The sequence below is a fragment of the Pelodiscus sinensis genome, chromosome 27 (genome assembly GCF_052426305.1).
Source record: "Pelodiscus sinensis isolate ZL-2025 chromosome 27, ASM5242630v1, whole genome shotgun sequence".
Lineage (NCBI taxonomy): Eukaryota > Metazoa > Chordata > Testudines > Trionychidae > Pelodiscus > Pelodiscus sinensis.
In genome coordinates, this window is record NC_143078.1 from 18,549,357 (window position 1) to 18,570,490 (window position 21,134).

The 21,134-nt window shown below is 58.6% G+C and overlaps 1 protein-coding gene across 1 annotated transcript in view; it reads right to left on the reverse strand.

Annotated features, from left to right (window-relative positions):
• SLC6A17 (solute carrier family 6 member 17) overlaps positions 1-18,508 on the reverse strand; it is a 49,777-nt gene extending 31,269 nt beyond the window's left edge. The window contains exons 1-2 of the mRNA XM_075910020.2: positions 18,198-18,508; positions 2,425-2,820 (exon numbers count right to left, since the gene is read on the reverse strand). Coding sequence (XP_075766135.1) covers positions 2,425-2,710 — 286 coding nt within the window. The 5' untranslated portion in view covers positions 2,711-2,820; positions 18,198-18,508. The remainder of the gene's footprint in view (positions 1-2,424; positions 2,821-18,197) is intronic.
• Between the last annotated feature and the right edge of the window lie 2,626 nt (positions 18,509-21,134).

Below are 21,134 nucleotides of genomic sequence, written 5' to 3' on the forward strand. Positions count from 1 at the left end.
CCACATTAAGTGGACCCTGAACCGGGCTTAAGGATGGCCGGAAGCAGTGCCAGCAGGGCATCAGAGGAGGACTTAGAGTGTGGAGCTGCTGTCTCAGGCTAGCCGAGGGCTGTGCTTAAAGGGTCCTGACCCCCACCCCGGACAGACAGTTCTCAGGGGTGCCCCGCTTGCAAAGCAGTCCTGGCTTGGAGTGCCCTGAGTGCCCACACTGGGCACATCACAGCACTCGGCCATCAGACCGGCTGCACTTGCCGCAGGCTGCCATCTAGGGAGAGGCGGCAATTGGGGGGCTGCAGGAGAGCTTCCACCCCCAGAAGCCCACAGAGCCAGCCCAGTCCTCCTCATCGGGGGCTCATACCCCATTCCTCCCTCACCTCCTTCCACTTACCCTTCCCTAGCCCCCTTTCCTGATGTACAAAATAAAGAAAATGTGTGGTCAAAAATAGAATTTCTCTTTATTGAACAAAACTGGGGGAGACTGGGAAAAGGAGGTGGGAGAGGGGAAGAGAGAGGGTGGGAGAGGGGAGGGCAACTAAAATGATCAGGGGTTTGGAACAGGTCCCATATGAAGAGAGGCTAAAGAGACTGGGTCTTTTCAGTTTAGAAAAGAGCAGACTGAGGGGGGATAGGATAGAGGTCTATACAAGCATGAGTGGGGTGGAGAGGGTACATAAAGAAAAGTTCTTCATTAGTTCCCATAAAGAAGGACTAGAGGACACCAAAGGAAAGGAATGGGTAGCAGGCTTCAAACTAGTAACTGAAAGTTCTTCTTCACAAAGCAAAGAGTCAACCTGTGGAACTCCTTGCTGCAGGAGGCTGTGAAGGCTAGAACTAGAACAGAGTTTAAAGGGAAGTGAGATCAAGTCATGGAGGTTGGGTCCATGGAGTGGTATTAGCCAGGGGGTAGGAGTGGTGTCCCTGCCCAAGGTTTGTGGAAGGCTGGAGAGGGATGGCACGAGATAAATGGCTTGGTCACTGTCTTCAGTCCATCCCCTCCAGGGTCCCTAGGGTTGGCCGCTGTCGGCAGACAGGCTACTGGGCTAGATGGACCTTTGGTCTGACCCAGTACGGCCATTGTAAGCTCAGGGCTCAGGGTCGGGGGGTCTCAGTGGACCCCCTTGATTTTCATGCAAACCTGCTCCTGGGTGGCCAGGCTGGCAGCTCTCCTGCCCTAGCCAGCCACTTTCCTGTGCCTAGTGCGGAGGTCGTGGACGAGGTCCACGATGTCTGTACTAGCCCAGACGGGTGCCCGCCTCTTGCGGTCCTGGGCAAGCTCCCGGGAGCCGCCAGCCTGGTCCCGGGAAGAGGGGGAGGGCTGGGGGGCATCGGGTGGGTGGCTCGATCCGTGCCAGGTGCAGGGTCTGCTGGCTGGGTGCTGGCAGGCTTGCACCTGGCACCCGCACCGTAGCCAGCCCGTGCCCCTTTAAGAGGTCTGGGGCCGGGAGGGGGGCAGACGAGTTTCCCTGGTGTTGGCCAGAGTGGCCACCAGGGAAACCTGGGAAGGGCTAGCCTCCCACTAGTTCAAATTAAGGGGCTACACAGCCCTTAATTTGAACTAGTAAGTTCGAACTAGGCTTAGTCCTCGTAGAATGAGGTTTTCCTAGTTTGAACTAAGCGCTCCGCTAGTTCCAATTAAATTCCAACTAGCGGTTTCATGCGTAGCGCCTGTCAAAGTTAATTCGAACTAACGTCCGTTAGTTCGAATTAACTTTGTAGTGTAGACATACCCATGGTGTTGATTTCATTGGCTATATCTAGGTTGGATTTAAGGAGCTGACCCTATAGGTTACCTGGTTCAAAAATTGAATGCAATTTGCTTTCCTATCACATGGAGTGAAGAGACAAGGGCATAATTGAGCTTTTGTTTCTCTGGCAATTTTGGAGGGAAAAAATAGTTTCATGTCTGCCTGAAAACAAAACGCTGTCTGGCTTTTCAGCACATAGACCCATTAGAAAATTCATTTCCAGTCAAATAAAAGTTTCACTTTAACGTTTTTTTAAAGAAAATTTAAGACATCTTAGAAAGAAAATATTGTTCCAAATTGGGGAAGAAATGGATCTATTTCTCAGCTGGCCACATTTTCTTTTTCAAACCAACCAGCTGGTAAAACTGACCAGCATTTGGGGACCGGTTCGGTATCACTGCACCTGGCATTGGCCGCTGTGGGCAGACTGGACCCTGCGCTGGATGGACCTTTGGGCCGACTCAGCCTGGCCGCTCTGATGCTCTTATGAAAGCCAGTGTGGGACAAACAGAGGCACAGCCGCCAGCGGCTGACCGGAGCTCCCAAGGGCCTGGCTGCAAGGGCCCTGTAGGCATTGCAAGAGCCCAGGTCGCGTATGTGGCTTAACCCTGCCCGTGGCCAGGCAGCACCCCCCGCTGGGTTGTCCTGAGCCTGCAGCGCCCGCCGCACGGTCTCTTACCTCCTCCATTTTTCTGGCACAAGTAGGGAAAGCGCCAGACGTTCCCCAGCCCCACGGAGTAGCCGATCTGGGCCAGGATGTACTGCAGCTTGCTGTTCCATGCCGGCCGCTTCTCCGAGTCCAGCTCCTCCTCCACATCCTTCTGCTTGTCCCAGGCCTCGCCTGTCACATTCAAGACGCTGCGCTTGTAGTCCACGGGCTCCTCGTGGGCCAGCAGGTCGGCCACCGATTCGGTGACATGCTCGCTGCTGTGCTCCCGCTGCGTCACTTTGCTGTTCTTCGGCATCGGGCCCCTCGGGCTCCGCAGCCCACGCGTCAGGCTGGGAAGAGGGGAGGTGGCGGGAGAGGCTCTGGCGTTGGAGATCGGGCCCCTCAGCTCCTAGTCATCAGTGGGATCTGCAAAATAGACACGCCAATGAGAAACGGAAGCCCAAAGCCTGGGCTGTTTGGCTTTGCAGCAATGGGAGACCCACGGGTCACTCAGGGGCAGGGGAGAAATTGCCTGGGGGGGCTCAGACCAGCTTACGAACCCCTTAAAAGTGTGGTACAAGGGGGGGGGAATTGTTCTCCTTGGCCTCTGAGGACGGGACAAGCAGCAATGGGCCTAAACTGCAGCCAGGGAGGTTTAGGTTGGACACTAGGAAAAAGTTCCTGCCTGTCCGGGGGGTTAAACGCTGGAATAAGTTGCCTGGGGGGCTGTGGAATCTCCATCCCTGGGGATATTTAAGAGCTGGTTGGACAGACGCCTGTCAGGGATGATCTAGAGTAGACAGTAGCTGGTCCTGCTGGGAGGGCAGGGGACAGGGCTCGACCTCTCGAGGGCCCTGCCAGTTCTAGTATCTTCTGATCTATGAGCACTGGCTTGAGATACAACAGATCTGCCACTGGCTTGCTGCACAAGCCACAGCCCCTCTTGTGCCTCAGTTTCCCCAGCTGTAACATGAAGATACAGAGACTGCTGTCTTTTGGCAAGCACTTTGAGATCAGCTGATTACGCGTGCTAGATAAGGGAGTTATTATTGATCAGGCCAGGGGCGATACCTAGGCATGCAAACAGGCCCTCCAGGGAATAAAAGACACGAGGTGTGGGGGGTAATATAAGAGACACATTTTTTGAGGTACACAGCAACCTGGAGAAGAAGTTGGTGCAGGAAGAGAGAGAACCCCTCCCTATCCCCACCCCCCACCATATCTTGTGGATGTCCTGGGAGCAATGTGGCAACACCACACTGCTAACGAGCTTCAGGCTACAACACGGGCAGGCAAACTACAGCCCACGGGCCGCACCCGGCCCCTCCAGCCTTCTACTCTGGCCCTCGGGCTCTCGCCAGGTCTGGGGCTTGCTCCACTCTGCATGGCTCCGAGGAGCAGGGGCAACCACGGAGTTCCACACACTGCCCCACCCCAAGCACGTGCTCTGCAGCTCCCATTGGCCAGGAACTGTGGCCAATGGGAGCTGCAGGGGCAGCGCCTGTGGGCAGGGCAGCTGCAGAGGAGCTGTGTGGGAGCCAAAGGGGGCATGGGTGACTGCTTCTGGGAGCTGCTTGAGGTAAGCACACCCCAAACACAGATGCGCTGTGAGGTCCACCAGTCTATTGTTATATGCATCAGAACTGGCCAGCTCCCATTACTGCTGCTAGCCACAGCGCACGTCCCCTCCTCGTCGCTGCCCCAGAGAGAGCCCGGAACTCCTTGGACTGGGCTTGGTGCAGCCAGTCCACTCCCTGCCTTTCCACAGACTCCTGGGAAGGAAGGGCCACATGGCACCTCAAAAGTCATCAGGCCCCGTCCCCTGCCCTGCGGCAGAAACCTAGACAAGCCCTGACAGCTCTTCTTAAAGGGTCCAGTGGCCTGGCATCCACAATCCTTCCTACAAGCCTGAGCCCCCCGCGTGGTAGAAAGTTTCCCTCATGTCCAACCTAAATCCCTGGATGCAGATTAAGTCCATTGCATCGGGTTCCCCTTCCCTGGGCATGCAGAAAACTTATCGGTGTCCTTGTCTTAACAGCCCTTAGCAAATCCCAGTACTTTTATCCGGGTCCTCCCCTGCCACAGGCTGCATCAGATTAACCCTGGTCACCGGCCTCACCTTGCCCCACAGGGCTGGTTTCTGCAACTTTTCTCCCTTTTGTGGCTCTCCTCTGGATTTTCTCTTCAACATGACCCCCCTTTCCTAGCGTGCAGAGTCCAACCATCAGGCGTGGTCCCCTGCCTGCATAAAGCACTCGAGGAGGAAACACCATGTCCTAGAACTGCAGAAAGCTGAACTTGTGGTTCAGGCAGCCGGTTCTATTTCTGGCTCAGTCACATGCACAATCCTCTTTGGATCAGATCCAAAGCCTATGGAGATCAGTGGAAAGATTCCCGACAATTTCACTGGCCTGCCGCATCAGAGCCCTGGCTGGTCTTTCAGAGCTGCAGGTCGAGATGATGTTTCTACCTGACCCTGTGTCAATCGTGTCCTGAAGCCTGAGGATGAATTGTGCCCTTAGCACAGGATGCTCCTTCTGCAGGCAATTTTCCTGCTGTAGTAACTGCCACCGCGTTGTGAGCTATTGGCATGAATGGCCCATTATTACACAATTAAACTATTGTATCAATCTTGCCAGAATATTTAAACTGCTTCACGGCAGTGTTTGAGAGACGCCTGAGCCAGCAGAGCCCGGAGAGCTGACACGGTAGCCTAGCAACGGATGCAGGGAGCAGCTGAAAATAGCTTTTCCCACAGACGCGGGCAGGGAGCTGCTGAACTGTGAGCTTTCTTTGGAGGGATGAGGAGCCGAAAGGAAGCAAAACGCAGAAAATCGCTTCCTGCCAAGGCTCTGTTTCCCCACTAGGCTGCTCCTTAACGCCGCTCAGCAAGTGGGCCTGATACACTGAGCAGAGCCCTGGCCTGGCCTGCAGACCTCGGCTTCTGAGTCATCGGGGTCAGATGCTGAGATCTTTGCACAGGCCTTCTTCAGGAAAAGACGGGTCATTTTCCAGTGGGCCTGCGTCTGAATAAAGAGACATTTTCCTGGCAGCTTAGCAGCGGCTTCCTAGCAAGATCCGGGATAGGGGTCTCCTCTGGCTCACCTGTGTACAATCGGGAGCGACTCCATTGGGCTTGCTTCCCCCTCACTCGTGTGAACGCAGATCAGGGGAGACGCACAAAGGCCTGAGCAGAAAGCAGGAAAGGGCCCTGGGCCGCTGTCCTTGGTGCTGAAACCAGACGTGGGCTCCCCTTTGAGAGATTTTCCTGAGGGGCGAATGGCACTTTGCCTGCGTGAGGGTCCTGGGGGCAGCGCTCGCCCCACACCGATGGCAGCCAGATTCCTCGATGCCAGGACTTGCTTCCACTCCCTTCTTCCACTCCCGCCAGATCCCACTGTTGGAAGCACCTCCAGGGCCCGGATCAGGACTGTCAAATCAGGGGTGTGGGTCGGGGCCTGGCTCTGATTTCGCCCAGGCCCATGTAAATGAGATAACTGGATGAAAGCCACCTCATTCCAGGGCCAGATGTGCTGCTCTCCTACACGACAGCTCAGACCTCTGGGGACCTGACCCATCCGGCAGCAGGGAATTTGCCAGACCGGGACAGGTCAATGCCCGTCCTCTGCTACTAGCTGCAGGGCTCCACTCCACCAGCAGCAGTGGGGCTAAATGAGTGGGGCTGAGATGGAGGAAGAGGCAGGGGGTTGAGGAGCCCCACAGCCAGGGGGCAGGAGCACAGTCCTGCAGGAGTCTCCTAGCCCCACAGCCACCGGGTTGTGCCCCTGACCCCAGCTGCAGGGCTCTGCAGCCACCTGCCTCTCCTCCAGAGTGTTTCCCCATCCCTACTGCTCCCCTCCCTCCCTGCTCATGAGCTATTGGTGGCACTCCAGAGGCTCAGGGAGGGTGGGCTGAGTGCGGGGCCAGGGTTCCCCCAGGACTTCTCCAGCCTGGGAACACCCCCGGGATGCTGGACCACAGATGCTGCTGGATGCTGGAAGCCTGGACTAGAGACCCACCCAGTAACATCAGGGAAACGCAAGAGAGAGGAGCCCGAAGGCCAATGTGAAATCAGCCCGTCTGTTCCCAGCACCCTTGTGAAGCAGCCTCAGCATCCCAAAGGGCCAGATCTAAGCCTGCCGCAGCCAGTCGGTCTTTCCAGGCTCCCGGGCCAGGGCTCCCCTAGTGCATTTCAATTCCAGCCTTTCCGCCACTGCTGATTGAAAAGGGATTTAATCAAAAATTCATCTCCCCAAACAACCAGCCAAGTGGATACAGACAAGGCTGAGCAGCTGGCAAGCAAGAGCCTTGCTAGTTCTCCCTGAGAGACGGGGCTGGCTTCACTCCGGCCTGGACCGTCTTCCCACGGGCAAGTTCTCACTCTTGGGAAGGGAGCGGAAGCAGTTCTCACTCTCAGGCTGCAGAGAGGGGCACTTGAGAAGCTCAAAGGCTGCCCTCTAGTTGCAGTAATATTTCATGTGGAATGGCTGTGCTGGGTTCTCCGTCATCTGGAGAGCCCTGCAAATCCATGGATACCTGCTTCATATCCGCAGGTATCTGCACTCGTGGATGTCAGTGCGGATACCCGCTTCATATCCACGGGTATCCACAAGTATCCACACCCACAGATGTCAGTACAGATACTGTGTTGTACTGTTCAGGGGGTCAGACTAGATGATCATAATGGTCCCTTCTGACCTTAAAGTCTATGAGTCTATGAGATACCCGCTTCATATCCACAGGTATCTGCACCCGCAGATGTCAGTACGGATACCCGCTTCATATCCACGGGTATCCGTACCCGCAGATGCCAATGTGGATACCTGCTTCATACCCACGGGTATCTGCACCCGCAGATGTCAGTACGGATACCCGCTTCATATCCACGGGGTATCCGCACCCGCAGATGTTAATGGGGATATCCACTTCATATCCACAAGTATCTGCACCTGCAGATGTCAGTGCGGATACCTGCTTCATATCCACAGGTATCCGCACCCTCCAATGCAAATATCCGCAGCTCATTTTTGTGGCTGCAGATACAAATTTTGTATCTGCACAGGGCTCTAGTCATTTGCCTGCGGAAATGAGCCTCGTTACAGACAGGACTGGAAATCCCTTTGGCAAGGCTGAGAGAATTTGCCAGCTAAAGATGGTTCCAATGTCGTGAGTGGAGTCCCGGCAGGACTCATCAGCCTATTCTCAGTGCGCACCAAGCCACATGATCAAAGCTTGTAGGGCCAGACCCTTCCCTAGCGTAACCTCGCTGACATCAAGGGCATTGTGCCGGGGATGAATTTGCACATGCATCACATGGACATCACGTGGGGCCTCCTAGCTTTGTCTCTAGCCCCTAAGTCTGCCGGGACTTGTTGCTGCGTATTGTCAGACACCTGTGCTACTCCCCGTTCTGCACACCCTGCTCGTGTGGAGTCTGCCTTCGTGCGGACAGTTTTGCTCCAAGCAGTCATACGTGATGCCGGAGCTGAGAAATGCATTTTCTTCTTACACTCAGATGAGAGATAATGGAACAGCGTGCGATGCCTGTTGTATCCCTTCCTTGCATCCTCCCTGCAAAAGGCGTCCTTTTCAAAGCCAGGGCAGCCAAGGAAGACAACAGGAATGGGGCACCTAACTCCCAGCTGTGCCTTTGAAAATCTCCCTCCAGACGTGTAAATAAAACATAGTTCTGCAAATACTATAGCCCACAATAGTGCATATTCAAATAGGGACACGTGGCTCACCATGGTGCAACAGGCCAGGGGCTGTGTCTCATCTCCAGCAGTGACCAACACCAAATGCTGCAGAAGAAAATGGAAGAAACCCTGCAGATGGGATCCTCGGTCCCCAAAGTGCCTTCCCAACCCTAATATCCCAGGCCCAATTTCAGCTCCAAGCAAAGAAATTCAGACTGTAAAAGCTGGGAGGGTCAGGAAACATGACTTTGGGAACATTAAAACATGACTAGTCCTGCAGTACCTTAGAGTCTAACAAAGAAATGTCGATGGGATCAGGAGCTTTCGTGGTCACAACCCACTTCAGAGGGGCCCAGGCTGCAAATAAAGCAGAGAAAGAGAGGGGATGGGGAGGGAAAGAGAAGGGGAAACTGAGGCAATATTGTCAATTAGAGCCTCCGTGCTAAACGAAGCTGATCGAGCGGGTTCTGGGTGTTTGAAGTACCCGGTGTGGTGGCGTGGCGGGTACCCCTGACCCTGCACCCGTCTACAGCAAGATGAGATTCTGCCAGCCAGTCGAATCGGGGGGTACAGCCCAGCCCAGGTTTGATGTGGGCATCGAAGAGAGGGGCCAGGCAGCCTCAGCCCCCTTGGGGGAGGGGTCCACAGGCCCCCAATCCCCCAGTACTCAGCTTACTCCATGTTTTCCCAGCCAAGACTGACTCTCCCCTTCCTTTGCCCCAACTCCATCCCTCTCCAGTGGGAACTGGTTGGGCCATGGTCTACGTGACATGAGGGCCTTCAGGGCGCCCTCCCCCGCTGGGCAGCGCTTACAGACAGAGGCCAGTAGGGGTCACCCACAGCCCAAGCCTAGCGCCCAGCGAGTGGGTGTACCCCCACTGCATCACACCCGGTGCTTGGCTTTTTATGCCACTAGGCTGTGGGATGTAGCGGGTCATCCAGTTAAGGTCTTTGTTTAAACCTCCAGTGCAGGTGTCAAACGTGTACATGAAACCAAGCTCTGCAGCTTCTCTTTCACGTTGGGAACATGGGCAGCTTCTTACCCAAGAGATCTGCTCCCTGCAGGGACTGGGTCTGGTACAGTAGTTCTCAGACTCCCCTTTTCTGTGCCATGGCCCATCTGTCTGGGGTCTAGCCAGGCTCCACTCCCTTTGGCCATATGGAAAAGGCAGGCTGAGCTTGCTATCTGCTGGCAGCTGCTCGTGACCCTGAGGCTGGGAACATCCGCTCTAGAGTGAAATGTGCTGACTTGAAGTGACAAACATTAGTCTCCGTCTGTGGCTTGTCCTGCCCACCAAACCAGCACAGCTCGAGGAGAGGGAGAGGCGGCCGGTCCAGGCTCATGCATCTGTGACGTAGTGGGGGTACCTGGCTGGTTGCTACGTGGGGCTGTGGTAACCCCCACTGGCTGCTGTCTGTACCACGGCCCAACAGGACAGGGGCGAGTCATTATGCAAAGGGGGCTCCAAACCTGTCTGACCAGCTACCCCCCAGGGAGAGAAACAAAGGAAGGTGAAATGCCGCCCCTGGCTGGGGGGCAGGGCTGGAAGAGAGTGAGTTAGTTTCTGTCGGGGGACCATGGAGGAAGCAGCCTCAGCAACAGGCTGGAATTTAGGGGCCCAGGCTCCCCCATCTCAAGGGGGGCTGAGGCATCCTAGGCCTGTCCTGTAACCAGATGACATCTGTGCTGTGCTGTATCCTGGAGAAGCAATAAACTCCCTCTATTCTACTGGCTGGCGGAGTCTGTCCGTGCCATTACGGGGGTGCAGGAGACGGGAAAACCCCAACGCGCCATCACAGCATCGTTAACACCATTGCTAATTGTTCTCCGACGGCAGAACCTGCATTGCTAGCGGTGCCACAGGGGCTGGAAAGCAGCTCAGCCCGACTGGCCGAGTCTGGTGGGGAGCGTGGACCCATGCAGCGAGGAAGCAGTGAGAAAAGCCACCTTATGTCTAGTAATGTCCAGGGGAATTAGGAACTGAGCTGTGTTGAGGATCTGGGCCACGGAGCGTAAGCGGTGCCTAGGTATCATGTGGCCTCCAGACGGGGGTGAAGTTCACCCTCTGTAAAAAAGTCCGATGCAGAGTTAGAGCCATTCGCGTAGTCGCTGCTCAGAGCGGGGCTGTGGCAAGAAGCTGCCATCCCCCCTCCAGTGTTGGGGCCTGATCTGCAGCCCACTGAAAGCCCCCATGGACTTTGCCTGGCTCCGATCAGGCCCCAAAGGCACAGGACGCAGGGCTGGCCAGTGTCTGAGGACTCCTGGGGCAGGGGTGGCTTCTACCAGCCAGAGAGTCGCAGGCTCGGTGGGCATGTCTAGCCACGGCTGGCCAGAATCAGCTGGTTTGGGGTAACAGGCCAGGGGCTCAGACCAGAACTTGAGCTCTGAGACCCTCCCCCGTCACAGGGTCAGGCTCCTGCCTGTGCATCGAAACAGCCCCTTGGCCTAAGTCAGCTGACACGGGCCAGCTGTGGCGTTTCATGGCCGCGTGGCCATTCCCCTTGGGCCCCACTGGGCCTGCGGAGCGTGCGCCCCACACAGACCAGAGGCTTCCGGGACAGGCAGCCGCACTCAGTCGCGGGGCTGTCCTCCCAGGAGCTCCCTGCGGCTGAGCGCTCCGCTTTCCCAGGCTTCCTGCACCGTTATAAATAGCGCGGCAGGGACGGGCGCTGCGGGGCTCTGGGAACACGGAACGTCTGCGCCGTGTGGGGTGGGGTCAGGAGGCCCCTCCGGCCTGCGCCTGGAAAACACCCCACGTGCGCTGCGGGCCGAGCCCCGTTCTCCAGGCGCAGCGGCTCCGGCTCCGGCGAACAAGCCTTAGGAAATTCGAAGCACTTGACAAAGGGAGGTTTCGCTGGTGCCAAGCTGAGGCCCAGAGGAAGGAAGAGACTGGCCCAAGGCGTCATGGTGAACCGGGGGCGGGCCTGGGAGGAATGTCTAGGTGGCTGCTCCCCTGCCACCTGAATCCCCCGTCCCCTCGCGGCCGTTCCTCTCCTCTCGCACGTGCTCCAGGCGCCCGGGAGATGAGCAGGGAGAGAAACGCTGCCCTGGAAGGTAAACCAGCCTGGGCCAGGGGAGGCGCCCAGCAACCCAGCATGCCCAACCTGCCTAGGGTTGCCAGAGGGTCTCCCAAATACCAGACACCCAGTATTTTTTGGTCAAGCAAAAAACCAAAAAAGAACGCGGGATAAGCCCCTCCCCCCCGTGCTGGGGTGCCCAGAGCAGCGACCGCAACCCCACCTCCCAGCTGGGACTCGCAGGCCGCCATGGGCGCTGGGAGCCTGTGATTGCGCAGAAGCCTGGCGGGGGCGGGGGGAGTGCCCAGCCACTCCCCCCGCCAGGCTTCTGCGCAATCACAGGCTCCTAGCGCCAATCGCAGCCCCGCCTTCCAGCCACTCCCTCCGCCCCCGCCAGGCTCCCATCCAGTGCGCAGCCAGAAAACTCAGAGAACACCGGACATTGCACGTTGCACACTGCACACTGCACACTGCACACTGCACATTGCACACTGCACACTGCACACTGCACACTGCACACTGCACACTGCACATTGCACACTGCACACTGCACACTGCACACTGCACATTGCACACTGCACACTGCACACTGCACATTGCACACTGCACACTGCACGTCTCCGGTATTTTCTGAGTTTTTTCTACCGGACAAAGAGCGCAAACACTGGACTGTCTAGGTGAAAACCCGACACCTGGCAACCCTGTGCCCTCCTGTGCGTCGCCCGCCGGCAGGGCCTCAGAACCAAGCCTTCTAGCCAGGTGCTCGCTCTCATTTCAATAAGGAATCAGTGGCCAAGCCGGGCTGCGAATCCAGGCCTCTCTCAGCTCTAGTGAATGCTCTAACCACTGGCCCACCCTGCCTCTCCTGCCCAGCCCCCTCTGCCATGCTCTGTCTGGACACGGGCAGAGTCACCCGGTGTGCTTGGCAAGTGGAGACACCCCCTTGGCGGAGGCCCAGCGCGGGGGTTAGAAAGCAGGAGTCTGGGGGGAACTGAACAAGGAATTGGACTGGAGAGTCACGTTGCGTGAGTAGGGACTCGCCCTAGAGCTCCCCCCAGCCCACACGCCGCCGAAATCCACGGACTGCCAGGGGCTGCCCGAAGGGGGGAGGGATTACAGCCGCAGGGCGCCCCAGCGGAAAGCGGGCGGGGATCACAGGGAGGATCTTGCTTTAGTCCCCGCTCCCCCAACTCATTTAAGCCGCGTCTGGGGCTCGTCGGCAAACAGGCCCCTTGGAGTGGAAAGCCCTCCCCCGCTCCCTGCCGGCCCGGCCCAGGCGAGTGCCCACAGCTCAGGTCAGTCCCTGGCCTGGCTCGGAAGGGAGCTGCAGGGTTTGTTTTATCCAGGCCGATTTCATTCGGGGCCCGCTGCGCCTTGACGCTGCCTCTGCGCCTGCCACTGCTGCTCTGACACGTGCCACCGCACGTGAGCACGTTGCACCGGGCGGCAGGCCCGGCCCGACAGCGTCGGCACCTGGCAGGCTGAAGAGAAACAGCACAAAGGGGGATGGGACACAGGCTGAGTCGCTCGCGCTGCACCACTCGGCTGGGTGGCTGCGGGAGCCGGCACGAGGCTGATTTACTGGGCTAGCGGGGTTTAAAGAGGGGCAGTTTCAATTCGCCCTTTGTAGCCAGGGTGTCACATTTCCAGCACTTCAGCTTCCCCTTTGGTACCTGCCACAATTTGCAGCTGCATGTTAGGAGCCAGACGCTCCGGTGATGGGCTGCAGAGTAAAACCCTGAGCCAGACTTTTGCCTCAGCTTTGAGCTGTGGGCACAAAGGTGGCGATTGCCCTTCCCTGGACGGCGCCTGACAACGGGCTGGTCGGAGCTGCAAAGGCTTAGACCAGCACCCACAATTCCCGCTGCAGGGACACATGCACCAGTGACGTTTTCACCCTCTCCCCTGGGCCTCAGCTCTTTTGTAAAAACCACCCCCCTTGCGCCCGGGCACCGGTCTCCACAAAACCGTCCTCCCTCGCTTTCTCTTGCAGACACCGCCCAGGACAGCCGGAGAGCCAGCACGAGTCACGGGACTGCAGAGAGCTGCTCATTTACGCCAGAGGAGTTTCTCACCCCAGAATAGTCTGATGCAGTGAGAAACTGCCTGTGTTTTTCCAGCACCTCCCATTGCTGCCCCGACTGCCTCTCATACCTTTCAGCAGAGGGCCAAGAGCCCTTTCCTTCTGAAGTGAAATGCCCATGTTCTTTTCCTTCCCTGTCTGCAAAGACACTGTCAGGGGGTGGGGAACATTTGCATACACCTTGCTAGTGGTCCCAGTCTCCACCAGGGAAACCGAGGCACAGAGCAGCAAGGGGACATGCTCGGGGGCATTCAAGGAGTCGGCAAGAGGGCAGGGAAGAGAGCCCAAGAGTCCGGACTCCTCCCGGCCCTTTGCGGGAATCACTAAGCTACCCTCCTGACACTCTCAGATGCCCGCCGTGCAGCTCCCGTGTCCTGCTCTCCAAAGGCAGGACCCAGGCCAGGTTCAGGGAGCAGACGGTGACCAGCCACGAGAAGCCACATGTCCCTTTATCCCGGTAGCAGGGAAGGAGAGATCTCAGCCACGGGGAGGGCAACAGCGGGGCAGGGCACATGGACTTGTGGTGGGTCTGGGCACCATTCACCCAGCCCCCCTGTTTATTATCTGTCTTACAGCGGCACCTGGAGCTCAGAGCGGCAGTGTGCCAGGTGCTGCGCGGGCACACGGCATGGGAGGGCGCCTCCCAGAAGAGCTTCAGATGGGAATGGAGCAGGGCGGGGGAACCTTCTTTGGGCCGGGGGCCTGACTCACAGAAAATCAGTCGGCGGCCGCACACAAGTGAGAAGCAAAAATACTCCCACTCCTCACCAGTGTGGGCTCGCCTGAGCCTCAGGGGCTGGATGCAGGCAAGCCAGGGGCTGCATCTGCCCCCAGGCCGGAGGTTCCCCACCCCTGGAATAGAGGGGGATGGGCCTCGATGAGACAGATGGGAAATTCAAGCCAATGGATTAAAGCAGTGAGGTGGGGACCCTAAACACCTCTCAGGATGGGCCTAAGTGACCTCTGCAAGGTCAAACAGGGAGCCTGTGGCTGAGTAAAGAACCGAAGCCCAGGCTGAGTGTCACAGCCATGCGCTAGCCACAAGCTCCATCTCCCTCTCACAGGTTAGGTCAGGAGGACTGGGACCGAAGAGCCCGGGGGTCAAATCCCAACTGTGCCACAGACTCAGCGTGTGACCTTGGGCATGTCGTTTAACCTGCCCAGCACCTTAGCTCCTCAGCCACAGGACGGAGCTGGCTCTTCCTTCCCTCGCAGGGGTGTTGTGAGGACCAAATCCATCGCAGTGCGGGAGGGGCCCTGAGCGCTGGGAGTGAGGCCATTTACCCCTAAACCCACAGCGGGGGGCAGAAGTTCTGCCCACCAAGGCCTGGTGGGAATTGCTTCCACGCTGCACCAGGTGGTCCCGAGAGGAGCATCCTGCCCTGAGGGCAGAATCGTGTCCTCGCCTGGCTGCACATCCCCTGGTCTCCTCTCGCTCGGACTCCTTTTCACAGCGAGGGCCCCTACCCTCAAGCCTCGGCCATTTCCCAGCCCGGCAACCAGACGGGCTGGTGCTCCCCAGGGCACCAGGCTCTGAACCTGGTTGCCGGCCTTCCCTCCCTGCCCGCTGGCCCAGTGGGCACTTCACCAGCTGCTCTCATTAGGGGTTCTCCTCCCCCCCCAGCTATGCTAATGAGCTACACTTAACAAACACGCACAGCCGCAGGCAGCAGGCCCCCTCCCGTGACTCAGTCTGAACAAGCGGCGGCACACTGTGCCCTGCCACGGGGCCCGGGCGCCGGTTGAGTCACAGAGACTCCCCAGGGCAGGCAGGGCCCAGGCAGGTCAGCTGCCAGCAGGTGCACTGGAACCCGGGCTCAAGTCAAGAGGGACAGACCATCCTGCCGAGGGAGCTCAGCTGTCGAGGGGCCCGCTCTCCCGGGCGGAGGGTCTTTCCAAGGAGACCCGGGCACTCAGTGCCTCAGTCTTTCTTGCAAGTCACTTGCCCCAGGCAGAGTGGGGATAAGATGTTGCCGTTCTGATGGGATCCCAGCCTACACTAGCTTTGCCACGAGGCCTCAGACCAGCAGCTACAACAGGCCTGGCAATAGCTGCAAAGATCTAAACAATGGCTCCCAGTGCAGGCTGCCAGGGTGTTACTGTAACTCAGAGTAGGGGCTTGGTCAGCAAAACCTGCCCACATGCTTGGAGTGACATTTCCCGCACATGCCCTGGTTTTAGTCAAAGGAGTCTTGCTAAATAGCTAAGACTGTAGCATCCGTACCTAGCTCATGGCTCACAGACTCCCAGGGCGGGCAGAGACCTCAAGAGCCATCGAGTCCAACCCCCCGCCCAAAGCACGACCAACCCCAACTCAATCATCCCAGCCAGGGCTGTGTCCAGCTGGGACTGAAAAACCTCTGGGGATGGAGATTCCACCCAGCCCAGTGCTTCACAACCCTCCTAGGGAAATCGTTTTTCCTAATATCCAACCTAGACCTCCCCCACACTGCTACTTGAGACCATCGCTCCTCGTTCTGCTACCTGCCCCCACTGAGAACAGCCTCTCTCCAGCCTCTTTGGAACCCCCCTTCAGGGAGCTGCAGGCTGCTCTCAAATCCCCCCTCACTCTTCTCTTCTGCAGACTAAACAGACCCAAGTCCCTCAGCCTCTCCTCATAAGTCATATGCTCCAGCCCCCTAATCATTTTGGTCGCCTCCGCTGGACCCTCTCCAATGTGTCCACATCCTTTCTGTAGTGGGGGCCCCAGAACTGGACGCAATACTCTATTGACTTAGCAAGACTCCATTCACTAAGCCCTCAAGAGCCAAGAAGGGGCACATGGGGGGGGTCACAAAGGGGTGTGGAAATGTTTATCAACCCATAACACTGTTAGGAGAGGAATTTTGATACGTCGCTAGTCGGGCAGCATCTGGACAAGCTGGACCCTCTGATCTGGCCTCCTTTCATGTCTCGTGGGGATATGCACACGCACGTCAGCTGCAGCAATGTGACGCTCAACTCGAAGCCAGTTCGATCCAATGATCACATGGTTCCTTGAACACTGCGAGCTTTATCATGTTCCCCAAGGGCTGTTCTCTGGGCTGGAGTAGAGATCCCTCCCTCCCCACCAGCGGCACTCACTTCAGAGCAATGAGCTACTCTGACTGTAACCCCTGCCTGGAAACCTGCCTGCGAAGGGAGTTCGAATGCAGCTCATGCCTCTCAAATCACGGGCCCCCATTTCGGATCAGCTTCACCTACCGTAACACAACCAGCCTCTTCCTGTGTAAACAGCACAGGCCAGACCCACCTCACTGGCACCGGAGTACACTCAGAACCCAGCAGCGCTCCTCTGGATTTACTCAGGCCAGACTCTGCCCTCACCAGGGGCTACACAGATGTGACCCCAAGGGCACAAGTTCTCCTCTCCGACTGTACAAGTCCAAACTAGCCAGGAGCTGGGGTACTCCAGATTTACACCAGGAACGGTGGGAGCAGCCTTTGGATCTACTCTGGAGCCTGGGCCATCGGATCCAGGCCCAGGGCTCTGTTCCATGACACTCAGGCCCTGGGCCTTTTAAATTGCCTCATCTGCCCAAGGACTTGCCCCTTCTGCCCCCCACTCTGCCCAGAGGCCTGGCAAGGCTGTTGGCCCCCTTGATGACAATTACGGGTCCCACAGACTTTAAGGCTGGGAAGGGACCATCATGTTCATCTGTCTGACCTGCTGCACATCTCAGGCCACTGTGTCTCCCCTGCCCACTCCCGCCTTCGACTGGGCCACTCCGGGGTCCAGTTTTCCTGCTCTCGGCACGTGTGGTGAGATGCTTTCAGCCCGCCTGGGGGAAGGGCTTCTGTAATCCCAGAATGGAGGAAAGGAAGGGGCCTGGAGCAGAGGTTACACCCAGAGCCCTGGGCTGGGAAGGACCAAGTAAACCCAGGCCCAACCTGCTCCTACGGAGCCCCACTAATGGGGATCCACAGGCCCCCAAAAGCCTGCCCCGCTCCTACAGTGAGTGAGGGCTTCCTGCTGGCCAGCCCAACCCTTCCCAGCTGCAGCTTGTTCCATTACTTCCTGGGCTAGCACCTCAATGGCTGTAAGAGCAAACGCCTGGATCCGACCCACAAAAGTTGGCCCAATATCTGCTCACCCAGCTTGTCTTGCCAGTTCCCGCTCACCGGGGTCAGGCCCCGGCCCCAGGGGGTTGCCAGGGTGCGGATCCCCTGCAGCTTCTCAGCAGAGCGAGCTCCTGGGCTAGGGCAAACCAGCATTCAGGGCGGTGGGGCTCTGCTGCTGATTTACGGCAGCCGAGGACCCTGGCCAGCCCAGGAGCCCTAGGGGACCCTGTGTCCTTGGGGACCCTGCGACTGACTGAGCAGCACAGAGGCAGGAGGGGAGATGAACCATCCTTGTGCCTCCTGGCCACCTCAATCCCGGCCCCTCCCAGATGGCTGCCCATTTTCTGCCACCAGCACAAGGCTGCTGCTGTGACTTCCCAGCCTGCCAGTAACTGGCCAAGTGCCGCGCAGGGGCTGGCATGTACCTGCTGGGAGCACCGGGGGCTGGCTGCCTCCTGCCTCAATGTGATCCTCAAGGTCACACTAGCAAGCCGAGCCTGTCTGGAGCTCAGCAGAGGCGCTCGGCTTGGCGCCGGGGTCCTGAGGTTGGGCTGCTGAGTCCACTGGGGCCCATCAGAGGTACCAGCTAGGTGGACCCAGCTACTGCAAAGGCCATTTACCTGCTCCCATCCCTCTCACTCTGGGGACGCCTCCTGCCGCCGCTTCCCCCGCTCCTTGGACCAGGCCTGCTGTTTTCAGGTGCCGCTGATCCTGGTTTCCTGTCAGTCTCTGCCTACACCTAGTTGCCAACTCTCCCGGGTGGAGGGACCAGGTGCCTCCTGTGGCCATGGTGCCCGGTCTGTCCGGTCCGGGAGTGTTAGCAACCCCCCTTCGCCCTCGATGTTGGCTCCCTGCGCCGGGGGCGGGCGTGTGGGCTGGCGGCGGGAGAGAGAGGGGAGGGGAAGCCGCGGGGACGCAGGACAAAAGCCGCCGCACGTACTGACCTGGGGTACCCGCAGGGCGCGAGCCTCGCCGCCCCGGCAGCTCCGCTGCAATTGACCAGCCCCGCGCCCGGCGATGGACACGAGGCGCGTCTTGACGCGCGCCGAGCCCCCAGCTCTCCGGGCTCCTCCAGCGGCGGCCGCGGCTGCCCGGCCCGGCCCAGCCCTCACCCGGCCCCTGCCACCGCCCGGCACCTCCCCGCTCCGCGCAGCCCGGGCTGGAGCTCAACCGCCTCGCCTCGCTCAGTGCCCGGCGCGCGTCCCTGCCTGCGCCAGGCTCCGCTCCTGCCCCGCGCCGCGCTGCCTCCTAGCTCCGCGCCGCTCCCGGGAAGGGGGACAGGCTCTGCGCGGCGAGGGGGTGACGCAGGCTTGAGTCACTCGGAGACGCGCGTAAGTGGGGCGTGCTGGGCTGGGGCGCGGAGCGCGCCGGAGAGGCCGGGGCGTGGGAGCCACATGCCCCCTCCTGGGACCGGAGGTATCACGTCGGAGCGCTACAGGATCCCCCTCCCTCGCCCCGCAAAAGGACGGGACTGGCCTGGGCGGCACCTGCGCTGGGGGTCCTGCCTTCGGGGGGTCGCTGCCCAGAAAGGCCCCTTCCCCGGGGGCAGCTTGGCACCTGGATCACCAGGGCAACAAACAGCGTCTGCCCCGAGATTCCAACCTTTCTGGCCCCATTCATCTGAAAACAGCCACGTGCTAGGACCCTCCCTGAACTCAGAGCCAGAAAGGAGCCCTGGTTATCTAGTCACCTCCTGTATATCCCAGGCCACCACCTCCCACCTGCACAGCACACCTGGGAGGCACGCCCTTTCCGCATTTCCCAATGGGGAAACTGAGGCACAAACAGAGCCCATGACCTGGGACTAGGATTCGGGAAACAACATCGGCTCTCAGTCAGATAATGTGAATAGATTGAGTCTCCCCTTGAAAGCTGATAGAGCTAGGGCCTGGTCGAAGCTGATGTGCTTTGAATCCATGTCCACCCAGGTCCCTGACAGCAGAATTTAACCCAGACTCCCGCGAGGGCCCTGTCCCTGAATACAGCTGTCCGTAGGGATGATACATGCACGTAAATTGTTCTGGTGGAAGCTTCTGACCCCCACTGGGGGAATTACAGGTTGTAATGAGACCTCCTGCTGGTCGTACACAACAAAGTCACAGTTGAACAGTTGATGTCAACCCTAGAAAAGGCTGAGGATAACACTCCCTTCGGCCACTTGGCCTGTAAGCTCTTTGGGGCAGGGACTTTTCTTGCCAGGTGTATGTACAACAAGGAAGATGTTAAACAAAACCAGACCCGGAACAGATCCCTGGGGAAGCCTCTGAAGACCGCTCTCCAATCCAACAATAGTTACTTGTTTGCGGTTGTTTAACAACTTATGTATCCACCCAACGGTGCTTCTGCCAAGTCTGCGTTTCTACAATTTACCCATCTGACTCTCGGGTTGACTTTGTGCTTCCTTCTCTCCCCAGAGAGACCCCTCCCAAAGCCTCCGCCCCTCTCTGCCCCAAAGGCCTGATTGGGTCTCTTGACCTTTATTTTCCCCACCGGTGCAGAAGAGGTGACTGCCAGATGGGCCTTACAGACCAGTCTCTCCACGACAGCTGGCTTGGATGCACATGGGATCCAAAGTTCTAACAGCCTGGGTCCATTCCAGGGGCTCGGTCTGTGCCATGACAACATGATTACAGCTGCACACAGCTCACCGCTATTCCTCTCGGGTCCGCTCCAGCACACCCTGAAAGCAGTGAGGAAGAATCCCATTGACTTTGGATCAGGCCAACACATGCTCTGCCGGCGCGGAGCCAAACGCTGTTGGGGGCCCATTCCAAGGGAGGCAGCCACAGCCCAGGTACGTGTGTCCTTGCTGTAACTCCAGCTGAAGCCGGTGGGGTTGTGCACCAGCTGGAGCCGGCCCCGTTCTGGCCTGGCTGCGGGACCATCGGAGTTTGTCAGCTGAAACCGACGTTATAAAAAGCACCTGGGAGAGGGGCCAGCTGCATTGCCCTCTCAGGCTGGGCTGCATTACGGGCAGTGAGGAATTGCTATTTTTGGGTAATGGAATCAGAGTCAACAATAGCCAGACCAGCTCCCTGCAGGCACCCAGCTCCAAGGCAGCAGCCTGGCGCAGAACCCGTCCGGCCCACTACGGTGCCTGACAAGACTCCCCTGGCAGGGTGACTTCAGTGCTTGTTTCTGCGGGGGCAGAGGGGCCAGTGAAACACGCCAACCTACTGTAGTCCTGGGGCAGGGCCAGAGCCCACCGCAGAACAAAAGGCCCATGCTCACTGATGGGGGTGGGGGCCCCAGAAATGCTGGGTTGCCCCATCCCTGGAGACTGGATCCTTTGTGCACCCTACTGCGAGCCCCCACTTTATCCCCTTAACCCCCCGCCTGGCCCCCTCTGCCTGCAGGGCCAGGAAAAAGCCCACACGAATAGCAGCTGTGCCTGCTCCCCAGCCTCCAGAGGGGGCTTCACTGGGGTCGCCAGCCCCGACCTGTTCTCCCCTGGCAGAACAATGGCGTTTCTGCCACTGACGTCTAAGGACTCGCTGCCCCCGCCAGGCCTGTTCTCACCCCCCACCCAGGGCCTGATTCTGCACCCCCCATTCAAACCCCTGGCCTTGCTGGGGCAGAGGGCGTCACTGAACTCAAAGTCTCTGCCTTGGCCCTGCTACTGACAGGGGGCTGGAGGGGCTGGGGGTGCCGGTGTGATGTGGGCATGGTCCCTTAAAAGAAAGGCCCACATCACACCGGAGCTTTCCCTTCACTGCCAGGTTAAGCCAGGCCCTCCGCTGGGGTAACTCGCCATCACTCCAAGCTGCCGGCTTCCAGCAGCTGAGCATCCAGCCCATTGATGCAAGGGAGACCAGGGAGCTGGCGAGGGATGTGAGGAGGGAGGAGACGATGCAGCTGTTCAGGGCATTGCTCTGGGTGTG